We start from the raw sequence: 25,679 nt of genomic DNA, 5'->3' as shown, positions 1-25,679 counted from the left end.
GGTCCCGGCTTGCCCGGCCGGCGGGGCAGGCGAGGGCGGCTGCCGTGGCCGCGGATGCCGGGACGGGGTGGGAGAGACGAGCCCCGACCTGTCCGTGCTGCCAGGCCCGGCCCACGCCCGGCCCGCGAATGGGGTCAGCCCCCCCAGCACCCCCAAATCACCCCGGCAAAGCCACCCCGGGAGAGGGTCCTGGATGGAGGTGGTTTCTGTCCCTGCTCCCTGTGCTGCCCCACGGCCTCATCGGAACTGCCCCGTCCCTTTGGGGGTCCCCTGGGGGGCTGAGACCTGGGGACCAGGGGGTCACGGGGACAGGGGGATAGAGGGGACAAGGAGATAAAGGGGACACGGGGAACACGGGGACACGGGGACAGGGGGACAGATGACAGAGGGGGACACGGGGACACAGGAGGACACGGGGACAGGGGGACAGGGGGACAGGGGGACAGGGGGACAGGGGACACGGGCTCGGGTCGGTCCCCTCTCCTCCCCGGCCCCCCCGGGACCCCCTGGCTCGGGCGGGGATTCCCCCCCCGCTCCCCCCCCATTCCCACGTGGGCGCGGCCAATGGGCGCGCGCCGCGGGGCGGGGCTCGCCGGACACGCCCACTCCTGCCAGCGGACAGCCAATGGCACCCCGGGGGCGGGGCAAACGGACAGGGGGCGGGGCCAGGGGCCGTGTAACAGATGCGGGCGGGGGGGGCACGTGGAGCGCGGGGGGGACGCGGGACCACCGGGACCGGCCGGACAGCGGGACACGGGGACAGCCGGACACGGACACCGGGACAGACAGCCCCGCGGGCACGGACAGGCCGACAGGGCACGGCCAGCTCCGCGAGGGAACAGGGGACAGCCAGCCCTGGGCGGGACAGACACACGGACTGACGCGGGACAGCCAGATCTGGGAGGGGACAGGGGACAGACAGTCCCAGGAGGACGGACGGACAGGGGACAGCCAGCTCCGAGGGGAACAGCCAGCTCCGAGGGGGACAGTTAGTCCCGGAGGGGACACAGACAGACAGGGGACAGCCAGTCCCGGGGAGGGACAGGAGGACAGGGAGAGCAGCTGGGGTCTTGGACAGGCATCCGGGGGGGCACGGGAGCAGAGAGCGCAGCGGAGGGACAGACAGACAAGGTGACAAGGGGGACGCACACGCCCAGCGCCCCGGGAGCGGGGCCTCCCGCAGCGGCTCCTCCGCCCGGCCGCGAACCGGGAGCCCGGCGGGGCGGTTCGGCGGCTGCTCCGCCGCCTTCCCCGGCCGGGGATGCAGCCCGGAGCCGCGGGCAGCCGGCGATCGGGGCTCCGGGACACGGCGGCCCGGCACCCACCCGGGGCCGCGGCTCCCCGAAGGTAACGGGGGGACCGGGCAGGGAGGGAGCAGGGGACAGAGGGGGGCTCTGGTGGCTGCGGGAGGGTTTATTGCCAGGGTTTTATTCCCAAGGGAGTTGGGGAGGGGGGTCCCGCCGCAGGGATGTGTGGAGCCACTTGTGGTGACACGGCTGGCGGCGACGGGACGGTGACGACGCGACCTCTCCCTTTCTCCAGGGATTTGAAGCTGGGTCAAGCGATGGAAATGTCATTGTGGCGGCTCGGGGGCCCGGAGGAGTGAGCGGCTGGGACAGCGGGCACCGGGCTCTGCTCTGCAACCAGACACCGGGACGGTCCCGAGAAACCGGCACAGCCCTGGGCAGAGCGGGCAGAAAGTGGGGATTGTCACAGACTGCAAGGGCACAGGACAATACCTGGGGACCAGGACCCATCCCACTCGGGATTGGGAACATCGGCCCCTTGAAGGACTCTGGCACCCATCTGAGCCCGATGAGGAGCTGGGGCTGCGTGTGAATCTATGCAGACCAGGAAGAAATACATTTGCCTGACTTTCCTTGCCTCTTGGCTCCTGCTTTTCTTCTTTGGAGGGGATCAGCTGCGCCGTTTCGCTTTCTTTCCTGGGAGGAAAGCAGAAGCCCGGAGGAGCTGGCCCCGCTGGACAGATCGGACCCTCCTCAGGAGCTTTGCGGACCCCGAGGAGCTGCAGAGGGATGGGGACCCTTCCCTGGTGTCCCCCCGGGAGCGGCGGGCGGCACAGCTGAGCACTCACGGGAGCAGCAGATGCCGGATGGAAACCTGCTTCGACTTCTCCAGGTGCGAGAGGAATGGCTTCAAAGTGTTCACCTACCCCCAGGAGCGGGGCCAGCCCGTCTCGGAGACCTACGGCAAAATCCTCAGCTCCATCGAGCGCTCCCGCTACCACACAGTGAACCCCGAGGAGGCCTGTGTGTTCATCCTGGGCATCGACACGCTGGACCGTGACCACCTCTCGGGACAGTACGTCCGCAACGTGGACGAGAAGATCCGCGGCTTCCCGCTCTGGAACGGCGGCAGGAACCACCTCATCTTCAACCTCTACTCGGGCACCTGGCCCAGCTACACCGGGGAGCTGGGCTTCGACACCGGGCAGGCCATGCTGGCCAAGGCCAGCTTCGACACCCAGAGATTCCGGCCTGGCTTTGACATCTCCATCCCTCTGTTCTCCAAGGAGCACCCGCAGCGCGGCGGGGACAGGGGCTGGCTGCACCAGGGCTCGGTGCCCCCCAGGAAGAAATACCTGTTGGTGTTCAAGGGCAAGCGGTACCTGACCGGCATCGGCTCCGGCACGCGGAACGCGCTGCACCACATCCACAACGGGCACGACATCATCTCCCTCACCACCTGCAAGCACGGCAAGGACTGGGAGAAGCACAAGGACACGCGCTGCGACAAGGATAACGTCGACTATGAAAGGTGAGGCACAGGTGGGGTGGGAGGGGAGGGTCTGGGGCCCTGGGACACCCCACAGGTGCTCCTGCCTCTCTGTGGGTGCAGCTGTGACCGGCTGTGGTGGCTCCAGAGGGAGGTTTTGGGTTCTCCTGCAGTGGGTGAGGGTTTCACTGCCGTGGGGAGCGGCGCTGACTGCTCAGGGCTTTCCTGCCCTGTATTAAAGTTGGGGTAATCTGGCGAGAGCAGCTCTTATCTGCAATCGCCGCCACCGCCTCTAATACGATTTCCCTTTTTCCGAACGCTGATGAATGACGCTTTTCTTCTCCCCCCTCCCGCTCTCCCCCAACATAAACGTTTCTCTTGGAGATGAGCCCGAACCGTCCCCCCCTCACTGGCTCCACTGAAAATCCCACAAAACTGCCGGGTCTGTGGGACCAGTGTGGGCAGCCCCAAGCTTAATTGGTGGTGGTGGGTGGGGGTCCCCCTGTGCCCCCATCACAAATGGACGTGGTGGCAGCAGCATGAGATGGACTCACTGGTGGAAGAACTGGGGGCACAAAGTTCTGTGAGTTTGGGGGGTTCCATCCTGCAGGGACACATTCCAGCTCCTCACCTCCCCATCCAACTACTTGGGACCCATCACCAGCTGCTGAATCCAGGGCTGGTGCACACAGACCCCATCCCACAGACAGTGGGCAGGTCCCCATCCCACTGCCTGGGACATCCCCCAGCCGCCCGGCTGCAGAGCAGATGGGGAGAGGCCACGCTGGGCATCATCCTCAAAGCGTCTTAGGAGGTGCTGGGAGGTAAAAGTGGAACCGGGGTGCTGGCACTGGGATTAGCCGGGGCTTTGGGATGGGTCAGGCACCACGTGGACCTGTCTGGAGGGTGCAGCCAGCCCAGCAGGGTCAGCACTTTTTGGGATGGGCACGGCAGGACAGCGGGGTTGGCAGGACAGCGGGCCCAGGGTCAGCCCCACGCTGTGCCAAGGGGCAGTGGGACAAGAACTCCCCCCCATCCGCCCACCCAGGTAATCCCCTAATGCTGTTTGCAAACACAGGGGGATTTACACCTCTCCCGGGATGGCTTTGGGCAGCGGATTGAGCAGGAACACGGGGCAGGGGCAGCGTGCTCGTGTGTGACCCCAGCCTCCACCGCTCTGCCCATCCCTGTGGGACACCGGGCAAGAAACCACTGGCATCTCCACCGGAGCCAGCTCTGCCCGACCTCCTGCGGGGACTGACGCCCTCCTGCCCCGGGAGATGTTCCCAGACTGGGACAGGGGACGGGCCAGCGGGGAGGGGACCAAGGGAGACTCCCGCTCCCGTTCGCCCGGTGTGTCCGGTGCTGTCCCGGTGGGGGCAGCTCAGGGAGCAGAGGAAGGCGCTGCTGGGGGCTCCATCATCCTCCTCACGCCCAGGGGGCTGCCCCAGACAATCCCCTCCTGTTCTGGGATAAAGAGCGGCTTGTGGCAGTGCCGCGGCCCCGCTGCCCCGCGTTGGGAAAGGCTCTGTGGAGCCGCCGGTGCCGGTGGCACCGTGCCCGGCCGGAGCCGCGGAGGGGCCGGGCCAAGGGGGCTGACAAAACAAGGAAGCCCTGACGGCGATTGCCCGGAAACCGCAGCGCGTCAGGAGCGAAGTGTTTCCATCGGGAGGCTTCGGCCCCGCAGCCCGGCCGGCGCCAGCCTCCCCGCGGCACCGGCTGCGGGCACGGCCCCCGGGCGTGCCGGGGGTCACGGCAGGGTCCGGGGTCCCCGAGGAGAGGTGACACGCGGGTCTGGCCCCGGGGATGTGGCTGTCGCTGCTGTGGTTCCATCGGGGTCTGGGCGCTCTCTGAGCCGCTGTCTTCCCTCCAGCTTCCCGGCCAGGAGTTTGAGTGTTAACGGGTCAAGGGGTTTGGCATCCTTTGGAGGCGTTCATCCAGAGGCGGGTTTTGTTGTAAAACTCTGTGCCTTGGCATCGGGGCTGATTTCCCGCATCCCAGAGCGCCGGGACTCGCCAAGAGTGCTCCAGCACCCACGGAGGTGACACAGCCCCGGCTGCCAGCTTGGCACCAGCACCGCGTCCCACCGCAGAGACACCCTGTCTCGGGGGACCAGCACATTTCAGGGGCTCTTTTTGGCCTCTCACCCACCCGGCTGGGCCATGCGAGTCCCCCCCAGCCCATCCAGGAGCGGCTGCCCCTCCCCGCGGGCGGGAACAGACGGGGTCTGTCCCGACCTAAAGTCAATATTGGATTTTCCGGCGCGGCCGCAGGGACCCGGCAGCGGCCGAGCCTCTCCCCAGCACGGCACAGAAGGGGCTTTCAGAGCCCCACGGGCCGGGGGGGCCGCGCTGCGGGCACCCAGTGCCCACCCCCGAGCGCTGCCGGGGCAGGCAGGGCCGGTCCTGCCCTGCAAGTCCGGGCACGGCGGAGGAGTCGCTGCAGTTTCGGGCTCGGGGGTTGGGGTGGTGGCCTTGCGTGGGGTGGCATTGCTGGAGGGTGGGAGGAGCTGGGTCCTGCCTTCGAAGGGCACTGGGGTCCCATCCTGACCCCCCTTCTTTAAGGGATGCCCAGGTACATCCCTTCATCACCCAGGAGATCTCTGCTCCCACAAAACCTGGGATGTTCAGAGCCCAGGCCAGTCCAAACCGACCCTAACGCTGGCTCCACACCTGCCGGGGGCCAGCAGCACCTCCCGGATGCTCACAGGAGGGGAGGGGGCCGTGCCTGACCCCCACCCCCTCTCCCACGCCAGGTTTGACTACCAGGAGCTGCTGCACAACTCCACCTTCTGCATCGTGCCCCGGGGCAGGCGCTTGGGCTCCTTCCGCTTCCTCGAGGCTCTGCAGGTACAGGGTGGGCAGGGGGACCAGGGACCCCTCACCAGGGTCTGGGGGCTGTGTCCCAGCCTGCGGGCTCCCTCCACAGGCCGCCTGCATCCCGGTGCTTCTGAGTGACGGCTGGGAGCTGCCCTTCGCCGAGGCCATCGACTGGGGCAAGGCTGCTGTGGTGGGCAGCGAGAGGCTCCTGCTGCAGGTACCGAGGCCAGATCCTGCCCCACATCGGGCACCTGACCCCCGATCCCAGTGCCAGTGCTGGTGGAGCCCTCAGCCAAGCCTGGGGGTGAGCCCCACGCAGCTGAGCCTGGCACTGCTCCTGTGGCAGATGCAGGAGGGCCTGACCCAGTCTGGAAGGGGGGGGTCCCGCTCCAGCTGCAGTCCTGGGGCACTGTTCATCCCGGGGGAAAGGTGGGAAGCGTTTTCCCAGGCACAAACCCTTGGGAATCCTGGGCCCCATCCTGCTCCAGGGAGAGGAGACACTGCCCCACACACCACATCCGTGGGCAGGGGCTGTCCCGGGGGACAGCTGGCACAGCTGGAGGGGACAGAGGCAAGGAGCCCAGCTGGGGGGAAGCTGAGGTGAGGACCCCGCTGCTCCCCGGCACAGATCCCCTCCGCCGTGCGCTGCATCCACCCGGAGCGCGTGCTGGCCTTCCAGCAGCAGACCCAGTTCCTGTGGGATGCCTACTTCTCCTCCGTGGACAAGATCGTGCACACCACGCTGGAGGTGAGCCCCCCACCCCGAAGCCCCTCCCCAGCTGCCAGGGTCCCAGCCGGGGCGCTGGGAGCATCACTGGGGCCTCTGGCAGATCATCAAGGACCGCCTGTCTCCACACCGCTCCCGCTCCCGCTTCCTCTGGAACTCGCTGCCCGGGGGACTCCTGGTCCTGCCTGACTTCTCCACCCACCTTGGGGATTTTCCCTTCTACTACCTGCAGCATGGTAGGACCCTGCCTGCCCCGGCTGAGCATGGCAAACTCGGGGCATGCCACAACACCTCTCCTTTCCCATCCTTTTTTTCAGGCTACAGCCCCTCCAAGAAGTTCACAGCTTTAATCCGGGCGGTCTCACAAGCGGGGTCGCTGTCCCAGCCCATGCTCAGGCTCATCCAGGCTGTCTCTGGATCCCAGTACTGTGCCCAGGTGGGAGGAGCTGGGTCCCGTGTCACCCCTGCAGGGATCCATCGGGATGGGGCTGGGTCCCGTGGGTCAGACAGGGGATGGGTGGGTCTGGGGGTGGAGGGGGTGGCTGATGGTGTCACCTTTGGGTGGGCAGAGCTGTGTCCACAGCCCTCTGGGGTGGAGGTGGGACCACCCGGGAGTTTATCCTGGTCCAAACTGCCATGAGATGGTTTTGGGATGGTCTGGGATGAGGCAGAGAACCCACCAGACCCCTGTGGCCAGGCCTGTCCTCCTCCTTGCAGATCGTGGTCCTGTGGAGCTGCAAGAAGCCTCCTCCCCCCAGCGGGAAATGGCCCCAGAGCGCCGTGCCCCTGAGCATCATCCAGGGCAGGAGGAAGGTGAGAGGGGCAGGGTGCAGGCAGGGATCTGGGACAGGGCAGGGAGCCAGAACGGCCACCCCAGGCACAGCCCCACCCGTCTGTCCTCCCTCCTCAGCTCAGTGACCGCTTCCTCCCCCTCGAGGCCATCCAGACAGACGCGGTGCTGAGTCTGGACGAGGACACCAGCCTCTCCACCAGCGAGGTGAGGCCATCCCGGGGCCCTCGGATGCTCAGTGGTCACCACAGGGCTGTCCCCATGTCCCTACGTCCTCCAGGGGCAGCATGGTGACCCCGTGGGTGACCCCGTGCCCATCCCGTGCCAGGTGGACTTTGCCTTCCTGGTGTGGCGCAGCTTCCCCGAGCGCATCGTGGGCTTCCCCACGCAGAGCCACTTCTGGGACCCCGAGCAGGGGCGCTGGGGCTACACCTCCAAATGGACCAACGAGCTCTCCATCGTGCTCACCGCCGCCGCCTTCTACCACAGGTACCGGCCCGGAGGGGCTGGCGGGGCCGGGCGGGGCTGGCGGGGCCGGGAGGGGCTGGCGGGGCCGGGGGCTCGCCCACATCCTGCCCTCGCCCCGTTCTCCTCCTCCAGGTACTACCACAGCCTCTTCAGCGAGTACCTGCCCGCGGGGCTGCGGGAGCTGGTGGACGGGCTGGCCGCCTGCGAGGACATCCTGATGAACGTCCTGGTGGCCGCTGTCACCAAGCTGCCACCCATCAAGGTGACCCAGCGGAAGCAGCACAAGGAGGCGGCGGCCCAGCGTGCGGAGTGCGGGGATGGGGCTGCGGGGACCCCCCCGCCCGGGCAGCGGAGCCCCTCGGCCCCGCACTCTGCCCCCGCCGGGCTGACGGGCACGGCCGGCGGCCGCCGCTCCTCCCAGCGGCAGGACTGCCTCAACCAGTTGGCCGACTGGTTTGGCTACATGCCCCTGGTGTCCTCGCAGCTGCGCCTCGACCCCGTCCTCTTCAAGGACCAGGTCTCCGTCCTGCGCAAGAAATACCCGAGCCTGGAGAAGCCGTGAGGGCTGCGGGGCCGGGGCCGTGTCCCGTTCCCGGTGCACGGAGCCCTCCGGGAGCTGACGGGGTTTTACTCGTTATTGGGTTTTACCAGTGCAATAAAGGAGGGTGCGGAGGTAGGACCCGGATGGTGGCTGTGGGATGTGGGACAAGCACTGGGAGTACTGGGAGCACTGGGAGCACCAGCTTTTGGTGGGAATAACCCGGGCAACCCCCCCAGCCCTGCGGGGAGGGAGAGTCCTTCGCCTTCCCAAGGCAAACAGAGCAGCGATAAGAGGTGTGTGTGACCTCCCTCCCTCCCTCCAGCTGGGTCCCCCGCAGCCCCTGGGCAGCCCAGCACCGCATTGCTTCGCAGCTCTCCCCGAAGAAGGGAAGGGGCGTGTTTCAGCTGTCTTTGCTCCCAGCTGAATAGAAATAGGGAATATTAGGTGGCCGGCCTCCAAGAGCCGCTCTCAGGCACAGCCCTGGGTCTGTCCTTGGCTCCTACAGACAGCGGAGATAACACCCAGACCCGACTTCCCCCCACACCCCCGTGTGCTCTGCTTTATTTTCCACACATGAGAAGCACCCCCGGGACGCGCGGGCGGGCGTCAGTCGCGGGGGGGCTGGCACTGCCGGCAGTCCCGCATCTCCTCCGAGTAGCTCTCCACCTGGATGGTGGTGGTGTGGAAGCGGAAGGCGCCCTGCAGCCGGGAGCTGGCCTCCTCCAGCACCTCCTGCGCGCTGGCAGCCGCGTCTGCCAGGAGAAAACGTGGGGATGTCGGGGTGTGGGGAAACCCCGACCCTCCCCACCCAACACCGTGGCACTCACTGATGGCCATGGGCACCAAGAGCAGTGGCTCTGGCACCCCTGTCCCCCCTGTGACACTGATGGCCATGTGCACTCTGGCACCCCTGTCCCCCTGTGGCACTCACTGATGGCGATGTGCACCGAGAGCAGCGGCTGCGCTGCTGTCAGTGCCCAGATGTGCAGGCTGTGCACGGCCTCCACGCCCCTCACCGCCAGCAGCGTCTCCTGCACCGCGTTGAAATCCATCCCTTTGGGGGTCCCTGCGGAGGCAGAGCCGCGGGAGCTGCAGGGACGGGGCCCAGGGCACCCATGGGTGACCCCGCAGCCCAGGCCCCCCCCGGGGTCCCTACCCTCCATGAGGACGAGGAGGACGTCACGGAGGATGGTCAGCGTTGTCCCCAGCACCAGAGCAGAGAAGAGGAAGGTGCAGATGGGATCCACGAACTTGTACTCGGGCTGGAGGGGGTGGCAGGGGGTGAGGCCCCTCCAGCACCATCACCTCACTCCAAATCCCCATCGGGACCAGCAGGGCGGGCACCCAGTCCTCTCTGTCTCACCCTGTGCCTGGCCATGGCTGTCTGGAGCCGCTGTCCCCGTGTCCCCAGCACCCCCTTTTCCCCCAGTGCCACCCAGACCTTGAAGAAGATGACGTAGGAGGCGATGAGGACGCCGAGGCTCTGCAGCAGGTCCCCCACGACGTGGACGAAGGCGGCGCGGACGCTGGCGCTGGGCTGCTCCCCGCCTGCCCCGTGGCTGTGCCCGTGCCCCGTCTGGTGCAGAGCCACCCCCATCCTGCAGACAGGGCACCGGTGACACCCCAGGGCCCACCGGGCTCAGGGAGGGGACACCCCGGGAGGGCAGGGGCCGTGTGGCCGCACGTACACGATGTTGACGGCCACGGCGCAGGCTGAGGTGATGAGCATGACCCCGCCCTGGATGTCGTAGTCCCCCGAGAGCAGGCGCTGGGCCCCCAGGTAGACCAGGACCCCCGTCACCACCCAGATGGAGAGCACAGAGAGCAGGGCCCCCAGGATCTCTGTGGAGAGACCCCCCCATTGCTGCTTCACTGCCGTGCCATCCCCAGCACCAACCCAGGATCCCCAGCAGTGTTGGGGCACAGTGGGTGCACCCAGCACTCAGGCACAGGGCCATGGTGCCAGGACTCTGCCAGGGCTCCCCAGGCCCCTCAGGGCACCCCAGAGCCCCTGGTCCTCGCGGGGAGGGCACCCTGGGCTGCCCTGATGGCATCGCCGGGCGGTGCCGCCGCGTTACCTGCCCGGTGCCATCCGAAGTTCATGGTTTTGGTGGGGGGGCGTGAGGACACCCAGAGTGCAAAGAGGCTGATCATGATGCTGGCAAAGTCCGTCAGGAGGTGGGCAGCGTCCGTCAGGATGGCCAGGCTGTGTGCCAGGTACCCGCCTGTGGACACAGGACATGGGGGGGACATCGGGGGGACATGGGGGGGGACGTGGCAGGGGCCCCTCCCCGAGCTGGGCACAGATCAGCTCAGCCCGTACCACAGTGGGGTCCACTGGGTGTTTGACCCACAGAAAACCACCAGGGAGCTCTGGCCGCACCCACAGCAGGGGCTCAGGACAGGAGGGGCTCTGGGCAGCCCCTCGGGGTGACCCCACGGGGACCCAGCACTCACCCACGGCTTCCCCCAGCATGAAGAAGAGGCAGATGCCAGCGGCCAGGTAGAGCTTCCTGCGCGCCCGCTGCTGCTGCCCGGGGTGGCCGCAGGTCCCCCGCGTGTGGCAGTGCTGGCCACGCCGTGTCCCCAGCTCCAGGGCGGGCTCCTGTCCCCGCGCCGCGCCGTGCCCGTCCTTCTGCGCGGCCCCCGCACAGGACCTGCCGGGCAGAGCCGGGGCTGGGGCCGGGAGGGCTTTGGGGGGGCGGCTTGGACGCTGAATGCGCCCCCCCAGCCCGATCCCCGGCCAGACCCCACTCGGGGGCCGCACAGCAAAAAGGGGGCGCGACACCTCCGGCCCCCCCCCGCGCCCCCGTACCCGCCGGGGCCCTCGCTCAGGAGGTGCCGCTTCTCGTCGCCGGCTGCCATCCTCCTCCGGGCGCGGGTGGCCCCGGCTGTGGCCGGCGCTGGTGGCAGCCGGTGGCCTCGGCTCGTGTGAAGAGCCGGGATTCGTGTGCAAATCCCGGCTGGAGGAGGGACGGCCAAGCCGGCTGCAAAGCGCCCGCGGTGCCTGCCCCGGGCTGGGCCGCCTCGCCTGCCCCCGGGGGCTGCTGGGGGGGGATTGCGCTGGGACCCCCCGAGCGTCCCCAGGAGCTGCGCACCCGGGCTGGGTGCAGTCCCCGGGGCAGAGGGGGGTGGAACATCCCCGTGTCCCCTCCAAAGGCACACGGTGACCCCCCCGCCCCGCTTTGGGGAGCCCTCCGAGCCCCCCAGTTTAGATCCAGCCGTGTGATGGATAAGGCTGGACCCTCCCCCCACCCTGGGTGAGCAGCGTTAATTACCCTGGGGCTAATTGCTCTTGTGGCTCAGCTCTGGGTGCTGCCTCAGTTTCCTCTTGGCTCCCTCCGAGCAGGACTTATATTTTTTGCAGGAGAAAAGCATTTATGGGGTACTTCTGCATTTAGGCTGTATATTTGCATTTATGGTGTATTTTTTTCATCCCAGGTGTATTTTTGAGCTCAGCCAGCACCAAACCATCACCTCGATGCCGACACCATCCCCATTTCAGGGGCTGGCCCAGCCTGGAGCATCCTGAGCCCCCCCGTGCCACATCTCCAGCCCAGGGCAAGCTCTGGACAGGGCATCCCATCCCCAGGAGATAAATCCTGCCGGGTGCCGACCTGTTACATCCCGGGCAGGCGGCCAGGAGCAGCTGCCAGCACTGCCAGAGGTGCTAATGAGGATGGAAATTAAGAGTTGGACTGGAGGCGTCCCTCTGCCACACCGGGTGCTGGCAGGGACACCGGTGATGGCACCAGCCTGGCAAACCCATCCCCGGTGCCCATGCGGGGCTGGTGAGCCGAGAGCAGGAGGCGAGGAAGAAAATGACCACCCAAAGCACCGGTTTTCTTTACAAAATACACAAATTTCAAATCCGTGACAATTATATACAAAACAAGGGAATTACAAAACGTGCGGAATTGTCCTGTTTGCACCCGTATAGAAAAGTGTCCTGTGCTGGGGCAGGCGCCGGCTGGCCAGGTCCCTGCCGAGTGTCCCCCCCATCCCAAATCCATCGCCGGACATCCTGTGCCCGGGGGGTTTCTCCCATCCTGTGCCCGGGGGGTTTCTCCCATTCTGTGCCCGGGGGCGTTTCTCCCATCCTGTGCCCAGGGGTTTCTCCCATCCTGTGCCCAGGAGGGTTTCTCCCGCGCCGGGAACGTTGCTGTGGCTACAGGGAAGCTGCCAAGGGAGAGGATGCAGTGATCAAGGAGGGTCCAAGCCCCCAGAGCTCCCCCGTGGTGCTGCAGGGTCCTGGGGAGGTGGCTGCAGCCGTGCTCTGCCCCTTACCCATCACCGTCCTCTCAGGCGCTGCGCTCTCTTCCACCTCTTCTTCCTCCCCATCAAAGTATTCCTCATCTTCCTCTGCTGCAAACAAGCGGCCAAAGGTCACCAGGAGCCAGCAGGAGCCACCAGGAGAAGCAGGGGGTGTCCCCAGGTGGGTGGGGGTCAGTGGAGGGGTGCTGGGGCTGGGTTACCCGGGTCGAAGTCCAGGGCATGGACGGCCTCGGTGAGGTGCTCCAGGCTCACGGAGAAGGCATCCATGCTCTCATAGCCCGGCTCGATCTTGTCCAGGCGAGCACCCTTGGAGGCCTCCACGATCCTGGGCAGGGAGAGCAGGGTGGGTGTGTCCCTGTCCCACCCTGGGGCACCAGGGCAGGGGGTCAGGGCATCCCCCCCTCGCCAGCCCTGCCCGTGGGGCCTGGATCGTGGAGATTTCCCCAGTTTGAGCACTTACGTTTTTATGAGCTGCTTGGCATTCTGTGGAGAGGGAGAACGGGAAGGAGGAGGAGGAGAAGGACAAGAGGGAGGAGAAGGAGGTGAGTGAAGCCACAGCAGCCACCGGGTTGCCCCCAACAATGGGAGCCCATGGGGCAGCAGCAGGGAGGGGGCAGGTTTGGGGGTCTCACCATGAGGAAGGCGGCCCCCCCGGTCTCCTCGGCTGCCTGGATGGCTGTCTCCACCAGCCGGCCCGACTTCTCCAGCTGCTCCTTGTACTGGCAGATGAGGCTCTGGATGAAGGCGGTCTTGTCCGCCTGCTCCTGCGAGATGCGCTGCAGCAGCTCCGCCTTCTTCTCCTCCAGCAGCGCCGCCAGGGCGTCAAAGCGAGCACAGAGCTCCCTCTTGGCCGCCTCGCTGTTCTCCTGCGGGGACAAGGGACAAGGGATGCCACCGCTGCCTCCCGCCGGCACCCAAGGCTTCCCTGCTCCGTGGGCTCCAGCCCACTCCAGGCTTTTGGGGGATTCCTTTTATCCCTTTCCTCACCTCGGTGCTCTGGCAGGAGTCCTCCAGCTGGGAGATGATGGTCTGGATGCGGTCATTCCCCGCCACGAGCATGGAGATGCAGTTGTTCAGCTCAGTCTGGTGAGGGACAGACAGAAGAAGCTTTAACTCCTGTGGGGACTGGAACTTCCCCTGTCCCACCATGGGGACGGGCTGGGCATCGCCTGTCCCCAGCTCTGCTCCCCCACACCCTCACCAGCCACAGCCTAAATTTAGTCTGTCTGTCTCCTGGGCACAGTCACCCGGGGCTATTAATACCCCGTGAGCCAGTCCCGGTGTTATTTGTCACTGTCCCAGCTCAGCACATCCGTGTCCCCCGCAGCCCCCCCCGGGTCCCCCCACAGCACCTTCTGGCCCTGGAAGACGCTTTCCAGAGGGGCCACCTCGCAGTCCTTGTGGGCACCGAACACCTTGCACATGGAGCAGGTGGGGACCTCGCAGGTGACGCAGTAGATGTTGATCCGCTCGTCCTCGTGCTCCTTGCACATGGGGTGCTCCCCCTTTTTCAGTGGCCTGCTGGGGAGGGTGGCACGGCCATGGTGACATCCCCATCACGGTGACATCCACACCAGGGTGATGTCCCCATCATGGTGACATCCACACCAGGGTGATGTCCCCACTGCAGGCACACCCCTGCCACCATGGTGTCCTCACCGCAGCGTCACCCCCACCGTGGTGACACATCCACTGTCACCCCAAAATCAAGTCCCCTGGAAAGAAGCCAGATCCTTGCATAACCCCACAGCTGCTCCCACCAGCCTCTGTGCCTCTGTAAGCCCCAGTATGTCCCAGTTTAGGCCATGGTGGCACTGGGCATGGCAGCGGGTGGCACTGGGGACGGGGGGCCTGCGAGCCAGAGGTGCTGCACCAGTGCCTAATTTTAGCCTTGGGCTGCCTGGATTTATTGTCACCCATCGTGTGACTGGGGTGGGGACACCCAGAAACCCCTGGGGGGTCCCAGATGGGGGCTGCAGCTCAATCGTCCCATCCACAGCGAGGAGGGACATGGGGACAAGCCATGGCTCTGACACAGGGACAGGCCTGGCCCCCGGCCCCCCCGGCAGCACGGACACCTGCCACGCGCCATCGTCCCCGTCCCCATGGCTCTCACACAATATTTACTGCGGTTCAGGGAATTTGGCCGGGGCCACTGCTCTGCCTCGAGAGCCTGTGACCCCTCTGTCCCCCCCCAGCTTCGTGTCTGTACCCACTGGGGCCCCCCCAAACTGTCCCTCTGTCCCTTATCAGCCTCAGTGCCTGCTGTCACAAGCAGAGCCTGGATTCCTTCTCCACACCTCTTATCTCCCACTGAATGTTCCAGCAAGAGCACTCGGGGGACAGCAGGACTGCCCAGCTGCCACCACCCCTCAGGGACCCCCTGGGACAGCCAGAGGCACAAACTGCTGTGGATAGAGGGGACAATTGGGTTGGGGGAGGAAGTTTTGGGTCCAGGGAGGAAGATTTTGGTTGAGGGAGGAAGATTTGAGTCAGGACAAGATTTGAAATTGGGATCACTGAGCAGAAAGACCCCCAGGTGCAATCTCTGGGGCCTCAGTGCTGGCACTGGGGCACAGGAGGGGGCCATCCCCGCGTCCCCATGTCCCCATATCCCCATGTACCCCCAGCCACGGCCAACCATGCCCACCTGGAGCACTCCTGCTTGTAGATGTCGATGATGTTCTCCACCAGCAGGTTCCTCTGCAGCCCGTAGACACCGTGGCGGTCCAGCAGCACCTCATGGCGGCACGAGGGGCACCGGAACCGGCCCCCCGAAATCGAACAGCCCCGGCTCTGCCAGTACGGGTTGGCAGCCTGGGAGGGGAAGATGAACATCGAGGGGGTCCATCAGTATCCCCACAATGTCCCAGTGCCCCCCAGCCTGGGCATGGGGACAGAAGGGGCACAGGGACCCCCCTCACCTGGAAGACGTCGTTGGCGCACTTGCGGCACAGGTTGTGCTGGCAGGGCAGGATCACCACGGGCTTGCTGAACATCTCCAGGCAGATGGGGCAGATGAGCTGCTTCTCCAGGCTCTCCATGGGGCTGCCATCCTGCAGGATTCCGGCTTGGAAGTCCATGGGCTCGGCAGTGCTCTCCTCTCAGCGCTCTCGCCGCCGGCACCGCCGGCCCCGATATTTATCCATATCTGCCGTCACGCGGGTCGCTGTCGCGGTGTCGGGTGTCGGGTGTCGGGACAGCACCTGTCACACGGCGGTGAGCGCCGGGGAGGGCCGGTAAACAAGTCGGGCACAGGCTGTCCAGAGGCGCTGCCCGCCCGTGCCGGGACGTGCCCGAGCGGGAGCCGCGGGGTAAACAGGGCCCCGCGCTGCCCCCGGCCGGGTGAGACACATCCCGCACAGCCTGAGCCCGGCACGCCCCCGAAACAGCATCAGAGCGGGGCAAGGAGGGGCAAACACCAGCCCCGTGCTCATTAGGACATGGTGATGGTTCCAGAAATCAGGAACTGCTGGGCCAGCTGCAGCAGGGGGTGGCTGAAACAGGGTTTGTCCCTTTTCCCACCCAAAACACGACCCCTTGTGTGGTACTAACACACCTCGCCAGTGGCTCCTTGCGTGCTTGGAGGGGACAGGCAGCTCTGGGGAGATGCAGCCCCCTTGCCTGGCACATGCAGCGGGTGCCCCCTTCCCAGGCAGGGGCTGGGGGCTCCCCTATGACCCCTGACACAGCAGGGGCTGCTCAGGCTGTTCCTCACAGCGATGTGACAGCCGTGACCCAGCTGGCTCCTCTGCTGGGGTTCCAAAGCTGACCCAGAAACGGCCGGGGGGCAGCGGGTGAGCACAGCCCGGGCTGGAAACAGCCCCGGACACGATCCCTGGCTGGCTGGCCAGGGGCCAGCGCTGGCCTCAGGGAGAGCTGTCAGCACGGGCGGAGGGTAACCCTACCCTCGGCACAGATGGGTCAGGATGGGGGACAGGGTGGGGCAGGGTGGCAGCTGCGGAGCCCACAGCGACTGCGGGCAGGAGGGAGTGCAGGGGTACAGGAGTGCAGGGGTTACAGGGGTGCAGGGGTACCTGGGTGCACAGGTGTAGGTGTGCAGGGATGCAGGGATGCACAGGTACATGGATAAATGGATGCACAGGTACAGGGATGTATGACACACATGGATGCACAGGCACACGGTGTCAGGGTGCACTGACCCCTCCCCGCCCAGGGCAGCCCCGCAGCTGTTTTGGGCCTCCTTCCGCCCAGGCTCACGTGTGGAGCGAGTGACTGTGCCGGGCACATCTTGCAAAATCGTTCCCGTTCCGGCCCTTGGGGCTCTGCCAGAGAGGCGCTGGCAGGAGAACAGCGCTGGCTGGGCACCCCGGAGGGCACGCAGCGGTCGGACCCTGCCCGGACCCAGACAAGACCTGGCCCTGCCCTGGCTGACATTGATTAACTAATTGCTTCTGGACTCGATTAAGGGGATTCACGGAAACAGAGGGGTTGTAATGCCCTAAGCAGCTTTCCGAACCCACAAGGGGCTCGTTGGCCCCTAATTGGCTTGGGACAGCTTAGGCAGGACCCAGGGCACTAATCACCCCTGGGATCCTTCCCAATTAACCCTGGAGAGCCCACTACAGGAATGAATCTCCCTCTGCTTGGTCTTCGAAGGGCTCTGAGCAGCAGGTGGCCCTGGCTTCTCCCGAAATGTCCCTGTGATGGCTTTGCAATGGTTGAGGAGACAGCAGGGCTCTGACAGGAGCCCTGTGCCCCCAGCTCCTGGGCATGGGGGGCACTTCCAGCCCTGCAGCCTGGGGAGGAAAGGGGGCTGTGGCTCAGAACAGGGAACAGAGAGGGGTGACAGCTCCCGTGTCACTGTAACACAAAGCCAGAGCACAACCCAGGGCGAGAGGAGCTGTACAGATTTTTTTTCTGGAGGCCAAGCAATAAATCATAAAGTCCCGGAACTGTTTGTTTTGGAAGGACCTGAAGGCCCCTCCAGTGCCACCCCTGCCACGGCAGGGACACCTTCCACTGTCCCAGGCTGCTCCAAACCCCATCCAGCCTGGCCTTGGGCATTGCCAGGGATCCAGAGGCAGCCACAGCCGCTTTGGGCACCCTTTGCCAGGGCCTGCTCACCCTCACAGGCAACAATTCCTTCCTAATTAATAAACAGACATTTAAGTAATTGATTAATTAATGCAATTAAACGCCCACCGCGCTCGCCCCGCCCCGCCCCTCATCTGGCCAATCACAGAGCGCTGTGCCCAGAGTGGGCGTGTCCACGCGGTGGGCGTGGCCGCGGCTGAGGAAGGCGGGCGGAGCGCAGCCCTAAGATGGCGGCCGGGCGGCGGCGGCGGCGGCGCTGAGGTAACGCGGCTTCTTCCGGCCCGGCTCGGCCCCACGTCCTCCCCGGCCCCCGGGGGTTGTAGCGGGGTGGGATCCGCGCTCCAGGGTGGGTGGGGGTCCGCTACCCACTGCGGCGGGCACGGCCCAGCGGGGCAGCATCGTCCCCCCCTCAGGGGTAAGCGGTGCGCCGGTGCTTCCCTTCACAGCCGCAGGTGGGGGCCCGGTGCGGCCGCCCGCAGCAGGAAGGGTGCATTTATATTATCCCTATGATTCCTATATTTATATTATTCCATAATTGCTGCCGTTAACGCGGCGAGCGGCGGCCCCGGCCCGCTGTGGCTCGGCCGGGCCCCGCAGCGCCGGGGCCGGGCCGTGACGGGGCCGGGCAGCGCCGGGGCCACGGCGGGGCCCGGTGCGCCCGCCCGGAGCCCGGTGCGCCCGCCCGGAGCCCGGTGCGCCCGCCCGGAGCCCGGTGTGCCGTGTTTGAGGAACGCAGCGCGTGTTTTCCCCGGAGTTATTTGGGGGAATGAGGCTCCGGCCCTCGCTGGCCCGTCAGATCTCAGTGCTGGGGCTCTCACCTGGAGCCGCAGCCCTGCCGCAGGTGCAGCCCGGGCCCATCCCCTGAGCGCGTTCTCCCGGCAGCGCGGTTCTCACACACGTCACACCTGGGTTCAAAACCTTACTGCAAATGTCCCTCACGCAGCTTTGCTGAAAGGTTAAAATATCTCTGTAGCACTGCCTGAGACTGATGATACCTTTTTTCTCTCTCTTTTTCTTTTTTTTTTTTTTTTCCTTAAAACAAAAAAGCCTAAAGCAGTGGAAATACTTGAAAGCTTCCTACTAATATCAGGCCGTTTCAATGTGGTCCTTATTGCCTGACATAAAGAGAATTACCTTTATCACTGGCTGTCTTAAAGCTACTGTAGTTCTGATCTATCAGTGTGATTTTCTTTATTTATTTATTTGCTTTTGGGTTTGTGTTTCATTCTGTTTGACCAGTGATCCTTGGCTAGTCAAGCTTTTATTTTTTATTTTCATTTACTGCTGTCTCCAGTCAGTGTCCCGTTTTAGTTTGGTTGTGTGAAGGTGGTGCTGGTGTTTGGTTTGTAATCCTGTAGGGCAGCGTGCAGGGAGGGTCATAAATCTGCAGCAGGGTTTGGTGGCTTTTTGTTTTTCCTTTTTCTTTTTGTGTGTGTGTGTCTCTTGTTTTACTTCCAGAGCAATAACTTAACTTTTGTCCTTGCTCTGTTGAGCAAAAGTGAAAGTTAGATGCTGGGTGCAAACTTCTGCAATCAGCTACCCTTTTTAACCTTTCATAGCTGTAGATTCCTCATGCGGAGGAGGCTTGGAGAAAAACCAGTCACCTTAAAGAGTGAATTGGCATCGAAGCTTTCTCTTCTCTGAGTAAAACAACTTAATTATAACAGAAAACATTTGCTCCTGCAGTCATCTCCACAGAAAGGCAGTTAATTAAAGCTGTTCCTGCCGTGCTCTCCGGGCTGGATGGGGAGCATGACACCCTCCTGTCACTGCTGCAGATGCTCACGGAAGGCGCTGAGGGAGCGGAGCGGGAGCGCTCTCCACACTCCTGTCCCGGCACCGTACCAGCCTAGGTTTGAATTGCTGCCACCCTGAACCTGCCGGGCTGCGTTTGAAACCTTAACAGAAAGATGTAATTTCCCTTTGGCCTGGTGTGTGGCAAGAGGTGCAGGTTTATGGAGGAGCTTCTGGAATGTTCTAGTGCTGAACCCCCGTTAACGGCGGGGTCTGGGCCACGCCAGCCCCTAGGGGGGAAAACACAGCCCGGTTCTGTGCCTAAGTTTTAGTTGTGTGGGTTTTTCCCCCTTCCCCAGAACCTTTGCTCTTGAAGATGGTGAGTAGCCAGCCTAAGTACGATCTAATTCGGGAGGTTGGTCGTGGCAGTTATGGTGTGGTGTACGAAGCGGTCGTCAGGAGGACCTGTGCCCGCGTGGCCGTGAAAAAGATCCGGTGCCACGCTCCCGAGAACGTGGAACTGGCTCTGCGCGAGTTCTGGGCCCTTAGCAGTATCAAGAGCCAGCACCCCAACGTCATTCACCTGGAGGAGTGCATCTTGCAGAAAGATGGCATGGTGCAGAAGATGGCCCATGGCTCCAGCTCCTCCCTGTACTTGCAGGTACTCGAGGCCGAGGGAGCGGGGTGGAGGAATCGGTGACCGAGAGCTGGGGGGAAGGGATGGGGCAGCCGAGGCCGTGGGTGTGGACACCCAGAGCTCAACAGAGAGCTTTAAATCTAAACAATTAACAGAGATCTTTAATTTAACGGAGATGTGCTGGGGGGAAGGAGGTGGGGCAGTCGAGGCCGTGGGTCTGGGCTGTGCTCAGTCAGGCCAGGGGGCTGTTGGATTGCTGACACCCAGAGCTCAAGAGAGCTTTAAATCTAAAAAAATTAACAGAGATCTTTAATTTAACAGAGATGTGCTGGGGGGAAGGAGGTGGGGTCTGGGCTGTGCTCAGTCAGGCCAGGGGGCTGTTGGCATTGCTGACACCCAGAGCTCAACAGAGAGCTTTAAAAAAAAACACCATGGAACAATCACCTGGATCTTGGGTTTGAAGCTGGGCTGCTCTAAAAGAGTCCAGAATTTGTGTTTAATGCAAATCTGTTTGGATGATTTGAGGAAGCCCTGCAGGTGAAGCCCAGGGGAAGTGCAGGCTGTGGAGTTCTTGGCAGCTGCAGATTAAAGAGCTCTCTATCCTGGCACAGAGCTTGGAGGAATTCCATCCTGGGTGTCCTTGGAAGAGGAAATCAGTGATTTATAGGAAGCCAACACTTACAATTCTTTCAGAAACAAGACTCAGTTGGTAGCACACCATGAGCTGTTCTTGTTTTTTAATAAATAACTATTAATCTCTTCAAAGAGTGGTAAAGGTATAAATAAGGGAATACATATCACTCTGAAAGCGTCCTTCAAGGTTGAAGATGAACAGACATTGAACGATAATGTAATTAATTCCCTTGTCAAGAAGGAGCCCCAAGTATAAATCACCCCAGGCAGAAATTTGTGTGTGTGGTTTGAGAAGCCTTCAGCCTGCTCAGTGTTCGCTGTGTTGTCCCCACTCAGCTGTTATTATTTTTATTATTTCAGTCCTCACTGTCACTCCTGCTGTCTGCTGTGCACCCTTTGTTGTGAGCAGCCCTGCAGATGCCAGAGAACCAGGATTCCTGGCTTTGCCAGCTCCCTGTGGCTCGGGAGCTGCTCCTGACTCGTTTTTTGAGGATTAGGCTGACTCAGCTCTGGCCAGCTCGTGGGGCAGAGGTCGGAGCCGTCCCTCCCCGGTTCCAGTGGAGCTGCCGGGGGTGGATGTGCAGGGAGCAGCTCCCAGAGCCCCGCTGGAGCTGGAGCTGGGGCAGAGCTCCAGGGGCAAACAGCACCGATTGTTTTGCTGCTCCGGGGAGAGGAGCAAAGGGCACAGCTGAGCTGAGGGGCGGCGTCGCTTTGTAGCAGCCCGGGCTGAAGCAGGGACGGGCAGAGCCCGGGGCTGAGCCTGTCCCGGGTGATGGTGCAGAGCTGAGGAAGGGCTGTCCCCCTCCCCTGCAGGGCTCTGGGGCAGATTCTCAGCGCCAGCTGAACCAAATCTGTAGAGTTTGAGTCCTGAGTCAGCCTTGTCTGCTGGTGCTTTGCCACTGTCACAGATGTGGGGGGTGGATTTTGTTGTCTCAACTTTCACAGCGTCTGCAAGTGCAGCTCCTGTGAGTCTGTGTTGGTGCCCTATTGGCAGAGGAGACTCCCTGTTCCCCTGAGATAGCCTAATCTCACCATTCCTGACTAAAACCCTAAGTAAGGCATTTTTTAGCTCTAAAATAGATTTACTGTTTAAATTGGTCTAGGAAGATAGCTGTAAATTCCTACCATTTTTTCTCTTGAAAAGATCGCTTTTTAAAAGCATTTCAAAATGCCTCTCTAGATATTAACACACCCCTTCGTTTTTGATTTAGTATCCATTGGTTTACTACTAACAGAAATAATTGCAGGACTTTCTTTCCAGAGCCACCTCAGAGGAGCCAAAGAGGCAAATGGAGTTGTGTAAACAGGATTAGCAAAAGTGATTGCAGGTTTTACTTTGCTTTCTGTGTGAAGCAGCTGTAAGAACTGGCTGTTCAGCCTGTGTTCCTGAAAATGCCATGTGGGTAATGCTGGTGGGAAGGGTGCTCCGTGCTCAGCTGTGCCTGCAGATCAGTGTTCTCCCGAGTTCAGGGATCCTGTGTTAACTTGTTGGAATCCATTAATGTGTCAGGAATGGAGAACAGGCTTTAAAAATCTCTCAGGGATAAACAGAGCTGTGTGGAGTGACTTGTGAGACTTTGTTTGTCCCGAAGAGCTGTTGGCAAAGTGGGTGGGACAGGCTTTGTCAGGGTGGGACACTGTCCAGCTGGGACAGATGGGAGGGCAATGGCCACTGGGTATCTTTGAAAATTCTCTTATCAGGGTCGAGCTCTGCTTCTGGGCAGGAGCCTGAGCTTGATATGCTCCCCACGAGTGAAGATAAGGAGGCTGGCAAATATATTGTGATTTTTTTTCTCTCTCTCTTTTACATAAAAACGTTTGCATAATGTTCTCTTTCCCCCTTTGCAATATCTTACTCTCTGGACTGTTGAGAGGAGGGTCGAGCAGTCCTAGGATGGTCTGGGTTGGAAGAGATCTTAAACCTTCCCTCATTCCCATGGGCAGGGACAGCTTCCACTGTCCCAGCTTGCTCCAGCCTGGCCTTGGACTCTTCCAGGGATCCAGGGGCAGCCAGAGCTTCACTGGGCACCTGTGCCAGGGCCTGCCCAGCCCCACAGGGAGCAGTTCCTTCCGTGTATCTAACCCAGATTTCCCCTCTCTGAAGATCCTGATCTCACGCGTTTTTCCATCCTATCCCTCTTGTGATCATCAGGTAGTTATGACAGTTCTTTTCCTCGTTGCAGCTTGTAGAAACCTCATTAAAAGGAGAAATAGCCTTTGACCCCAAAAGTGCTTACTACCTGTGGTTTGTGATGGACTTCTGTGACGGGGGGGACATGAACGAGTACCTGCTGTCCCGCAAGCCCAACCGCAGGACCAACACCAGCTTCATGCTGCAGCTGAGCAGCGCCCTGGCCTTCCTGCACAAGAACCAGATCATCCACCGCGACCTCAAGCCCGACAACATCCTCATCTCGCGGGGCAGGGCGGGCGCCAGCGACCCCGAGCCCACGCTGAAGGTGGCCGACTTCGGGCTGAGCAAGGTGTGCTCGGCGTCGGGGCAGAACCCCGAGGAGCCGGCCAGCGTCAACAAATGCTTCCTGTCCACCGCCTGCGGCACCGACTTCTACATGGCCCCCGAGGTGTGGGAGGGACACTACACGGCCAAGGCCGACATCTTCGCCCTGGGCATCATCATCTGGGCCATGCTGGAGAGGATCACCTTCGTGGACACCGAGACCAAGAAGGAGCTGCTGGGCAGCTACGTCAGGCAGGGCACGGCCATCGTGCCCGTGGGCGAGGCGCTGCTGGAGAACCCCAAGATGGAGCTGCTCATCCCCGTCAAGAAGAAGTCCATGAACGCTCGCATGAAGCAGCTGATCAAGGAGATGCTGGCGGCCAACCCGCAGGACCGGCCTGACGCCTTCGAGCTGGAGCTGAGGCTGGTCAACATCGCCTTCAAGGACAGCAGCTGGGACACGTGAGGGGCTCAGCTGCCCGGCAGGCACAGCCCGGGCTCACCTGCAGGGGGGGTTTGCACCAGTTTCCCCACAGGGATGCTGAGTTGGCCGCGGTGTGAGAGCCCAGAGTGAGACGTGAGGCTGCTCCTTGGTGTGCACTGGCAGGGGGATGTTGCAAGAGCCAACACTACTTGATTTCCAGCACTCTGTCGTGGAGTGTCTCACACATTCCAGTTTCCTATGTCAGTATTAGGAACTCTCATGGAAAAAAAAAAAAGATTTGCATGCTGGCAGTGCAAATCTTGAGGCTTTGTAATGTAATCTGTGTATATATTTATGTATATGAGTGACTGGGAGCGTGTGGCACTTAAGTTATTTGCTGTGGGTCTGGATGATTGGGGTCTATAGAAATCTGGGTGAAGAAGGGGGGTGAGAAAAACCCCTCCTTCCCCAGGCCTGAATGGCTTTATTATTTATTTTTGTTATCTAATTTCAAAGACTTGACTTTGTAAACAAAAAAAGCAATGCAAGGGGATCAGCTGCTTTCCAAGTGCTAATGTGGCTGATCTTAGCACTTAGAGCTTAACGAGCTCATCACTGAGGGAGTCAAATTAAAAATGTACAGTCAGGTGCTGGCAGGGGGGCTGGGTCATTGATCATTTGATTTTGCTTTTATTAATTGATTAATCTGCCTTTTTTCAACATGCTCTCTGCCCTGGTGTCCATAATCCTATAGCACCTTGAGGATTTATCTCAGACAATTCTGTGCCCTCAGTTTATGGCAATGTGGATGAGGGAATCCAGCAGCATAATCTTAAAATCCTTCAAAATGTGGTGGCAGCACAGTTTTCCCACTGACTGAATCCCACTAATAATCCCAACAGCCATGGCCTTTCCTCTCTGGCACTGCCCCAAATCCAGAGGGGACAGGGGTGGCTCTGTCCCCTGCCCTCACCTGCTGTGAGAGCTGGGACAAAGCTCAGTCACAGCCATGTGAAACGGGGCAGCCCAGGTTCATTTTTCTTTTTTTTTCCCTCCTTTTAAAGAAGTGATCTTTATTTAAAAGCACAGATGGGAGGATGGGGGTTTGCAGCAGTTGGAAGCTGCTTATCCCCAGCTCTGGCTGCACGAGCAGATTGAGGCTGGGAGGTTTCACTGGGGCCACCTGACACTGCAGGGCTGACAGCAGCTCTTTGTGCCAGCACCACACTTTGTTCTTTTGGGTGCAGCACTGACCTTTCCCATCCAGTCTGACCTTCTGGAAAAAAGCAGAGTCTCAAAATTGCCTTTAAAGCTGCAGGAAGGGCCAGTTTTCTTTACAAAATCCAATTTAATTTTTTCCCCCACCCAAATCTTACCTGAAAATGGCTGTAAGTATTTCCTTGTATAATTTGCTTTTTGAATACTGTTTCCTCTTAGTGCTGGGATGGCAGTTCTGGGCACTCAGTGTTTATTCTTGGAGTGCAAATAAACAAAATATGATTTCTTGTTTTTCCAAAAGCAAAGGATTCAGATTCTGCCGAACTTCTGAGGCTTTGCAGGCCACAGGTTGTTCTTACCTGGTGCTGTGTGAGCTGGTGGCTGTCACCCAGCTGGCCTTAGTTCTTAATTCTTGTTATTTTTTCAGTTCTTACCTTTAGGGAGTGATCCTCAGACGAACACACTTCGCTTGTGCCAACTCTGCCTCCCAGTTCTCACATCCCAGCAGGGTCATAGGATGAGAAAAACTCGAAGGGATTTATAATTCATGTTAAACTTGAGAGCTTTTTAACACTGAGGGGGTGAGCAGGAAGAAGTGACAGCCACAGCCACCCCTCCGAGGTGCCCTGAGCCACCCGGGCCCCTCTGCAGGGCACAAATGAGGGGCTGGCACAGGGAGCTTTGGGCTGTTTGACTCCCCGAGGGTTTCTTTGCACTGATTGCCACTTTACAGGTCGGGGGTACCTGAAATCCCTCTCATGGTGCTTCTCCTCGCTGTTGGGTGACACTGGTACTCCTCGAGCTCTGTGTTCTCATTGATTTTCTGTTGTCTGAGGTCTTTGTTTTGAGGAAATAAATCAAGTTGTAGCAGCTGCGGGGTCGTTCACCAGCGTGACACCAAGTCAAGACACTTTCCAGCACTTGGGAAAGATTTTTTTTTTCCGTGTTTTTCTTTACAAACTGTAAAATATATTTTATGGAGAATTTATAATGAGGAAAATTATTGTGTAATTTATTAAGTTCATGACTGTTTTTGAAATAAAATCTTGATTTTCAGTGAAGTTTAAGGACTTTCTATGAGGGAGTGCTTTCAGTCAGTGCTGCCCTCCAGGGACAGCGTCCTGCTGTTCCCACATGTCCCGAGAAACCTTAGCAGTGAAG

General features: G+C 61.5%; 4 protein-coding genes across 10 annotated transcripts; 2 read left to right on the top strand and 2 right to left on the bottom strand.

The window, feature by feature from the left end:
• The first annotated feature begins 701 nt into the window (after positions 1-701).
• EXTL1 (exostosin like glycosyltransferase 1) lies at positions 702-8,212 on the top strand. The gene is made up of 11 exons (XM_063418778.1): positions 702-1,347; positions 1,543-2,778; positions 5,492-5,585; positions 5,665-5,772; positions 6,184-6,303; positions 6,386-6,518; positions 6,600-6,718; positions 7,000-7,095; positions 7,193-7,279; positions 7,401-7,561; positions 7,673-8,212. Exons 2-11 carry the CDS (start codon positions 1,844-1,846, stop codon positions 8,100-8,102), a joined length of 2,283 nt encoding a protein of 760 aa, XP_063274848.1. The 5' UTR covers positions 702-1,347; positions 1,543-1,843; the 3' UTR covers positions 8,103-8,212.
• A 102-nt stretch (positions 8,213-8,314) lies between these two features.
• On the bottom strand, positions 8,315-11,076 carry SLC30A2 (solute carrier family 30 member 2). Its single transcript, XM_063418800.1, has 8 exons — positions 10,897-11,076; positions 10,539-10,738; positions 10,160-10,306; positions 9,770-9,923; positions 9,523-9,679; positions 9,238-9,343; positions 9,013-9,147; positions 8,315-8,833 (listed from the first exon to the last, which is right to left on the bottom strand). Exons 1-8 carry the CDS (start codon positions 10,944-10,946, stop codon positions 8,688-8,690), a joined length of 1,095 nt encoding a protein of 364 aa, XP_063274870.1. The 5' UTR covers positions 10,947-11,076; the 3' UTR covers positions 8,315-8,687.
• An 814-nt stretch (positions 11,077-11,890) lies between these two features.
• Positions 11,891-15,698, bottom strand: TRIM63 (tripartite motif containing 63). Of its 5 annotated transcripts, none has more exons than XM_063418803.1 (10): positions 15,281-15,696; positions 15,007-15,173; positions 13,709-13,877; positions 13,344-13,439; positions 12,989-13,222; positions 12,817-12,839; positions 12,557-12,681; positions 12,369-12,446; positions 12,214-12,260; positions 11,894-12,163 (listed from the first exon to the last, which is right to left on the bottom strand). In XM_063418803.1, the coding sequence occupies exons 1-9, from the start codon at positions 15,437-15,439 to the stop codon at positions 12,250-12,252; spliced, it is 1,062 nt and encodes a 353-aa protein (XP_063274873.1). In that variant the 5' UTR covers positions 15,440-15,696; the 3' UTR covers positions 11,894-12,163; positions 12,214-12,249. The 5 variants fall into 5 exon arrangements, with proteins under 5 accessions (XP_063274874.1, XP_063274875.1, XP_063274873.1 ...); XM_063418802.1 differs by having other exon boundaries at positions 11,894-12,166; positions 12,217-12,260; XM_063418804.1 differs by having other exon boundaries at positions 11,891-12,260; positions 12,369-12,443; positions 15,281-15,698.
• A 1,887-nt stretch (positions 15,699-17,585) lies between these two features.
• Positions 17,586-25,579, top strand: PDIK1L (PDLIM1 interacting kinase 1 like). 3 transcript variants are annotated; one of them, XM_063418807.1, is made up of 3 exons: positions 17,586-17,675; positions 18,462-19,809; positions 22,602-25,579. In XM_063418807.1, exons 2-3 carry the CDS (start codon positions 19,525-19,527, stop codon positions 23,340-23,342), a joined length of 1,026 nt encoding a protein of 341 aa, XP_063274877.1. In that variant the 5' UTR covers positions 17,586-17,675; positions 18,462-19,524; the 3' UTR covers positions 23,343-25,579. The 3 variants fall into 3 exon arrangements, with proteins under 3 accessions (XP_063274877.1, XP_063274878.1, XP_063274876.1); XM_063418808.1 differs by having other exon boundaries at positions 17,594-17,675; positions 19,508-19,809; XM_063418806.1 differs by lacking the exon at positions 17,586-17,675 and having other exon boundaries at positions 17,727-19,809.
• Positions 25,580-25,679: the final 100 nt, after the last annotated feature.

Source organism: Prinia subflava, chromosome 24 (assembly GCF_021018805.1).
Source record: "Prinia subflava isolate CZ2003 ecotype Zambia chromosome 24, Cam_Psub_1.2, whole genome shotgun sequence".
Taxonomy (NCBI): Eukaryota; Metazoa; Chordata; class Aves; order Passeriformes; family Cisticolidae; genus Prinia; species Prinia subflava.
This window is presented reverse-complemented; position numbering and strand designations above follow the sequence as displayed.

What these genes read in the sequence shown, in the direction of transcription:
- PDIK1L (XM_063418807.1), top strand. Translation starts at nt 19,525, where the DNA reads ATGGTGAGTAGCCAGCCTAAGTACGATCTAATTCGGGAGGTTGGTCGT. An exon ending in GCTCCTCCCTGTACTTGCAG is followed by an intron (nt 19,810 to 22,601) that starts GTACTCGAGGCC and finishes TCCTCGTTGCAG; the next exon opens with CTTGTAGAAACCTCATTAAA.
- TRIM63 (XM_063418803.1), bottom strand. Translation starts at nt 15,439, where the DNA reads ATGGACTTCCAAGCCGGAATCCTGCAGGATGGCAGCCCCATGGAGAGC. An exon ending in GCCAAGCAGCTCATAAAAAC is followed by an intron (nt 12,682 to 12,816) that starts GTAAGTGCTCAA and finishes CTCCCTGCCCAG; the next exon opens with GATCGTGGAGGCCTCCAAGG. An exon ending in TGCCCTGGACTTCGACCCGG is followed by an intron (nt 12,447 to 12,556) that starts GTAACCCAGCCC and finishes GCTTGTTTGCAG; the next exon opens with CAGAGGAAGATGAGGAATAC.
- SLC30A2 (XM_063418800.1), bottom strand. Translation starts at nt 10,946, where the DNA reads ATGGCAGCCGGCGACGAGAAGCGGCACCTCCTGAGCGAGGGCCCCGGC. An exon ending in CTGAGCGAGGGCCCCGGCGG is followed by an intron (nt 10,739 to 10,896) that starts GTACGGGGGCGC and finishes TCTGCCCGGCAG; the next exon opens with GTCCTGTGCGGGGGCCGCGC. An exon ending in GCCGTGGCCGTCAACATCGT is followed by an intron (nt 9,680 to 9,769) that starts GTACGTGCGGCC and finishes CCCTGTCTGCAG; the next exon opens with GATGGGGGTGGCTCTGCACC.
- EXTL1 (XM_063418778.1), top strand. Translation starts at nt 1,844, where the DNA reads ATGCAGACCAGGAAGAAATACATTTGCCTGACTTTCCTTGCCTCTTGG. An exon ending in GCTTCCTCGAGGCTCTGCAG is followed by an intron (nt 5,586 to 5,664) that starts GTACAGGGTGGG and finishes CTCCCTCCACAG; the next exon opens with GCCGCCTGCATCCCGGTGCT. An exon ending in GCCGCCGCCTTCTACCACAG is followed by an intron (nt 7,562 to 7,672) that starts GTACCGGCCCGG and finishes CTCCTCCTCCAG; the next exon opens with GTACTACCACAGCCTCTTCA.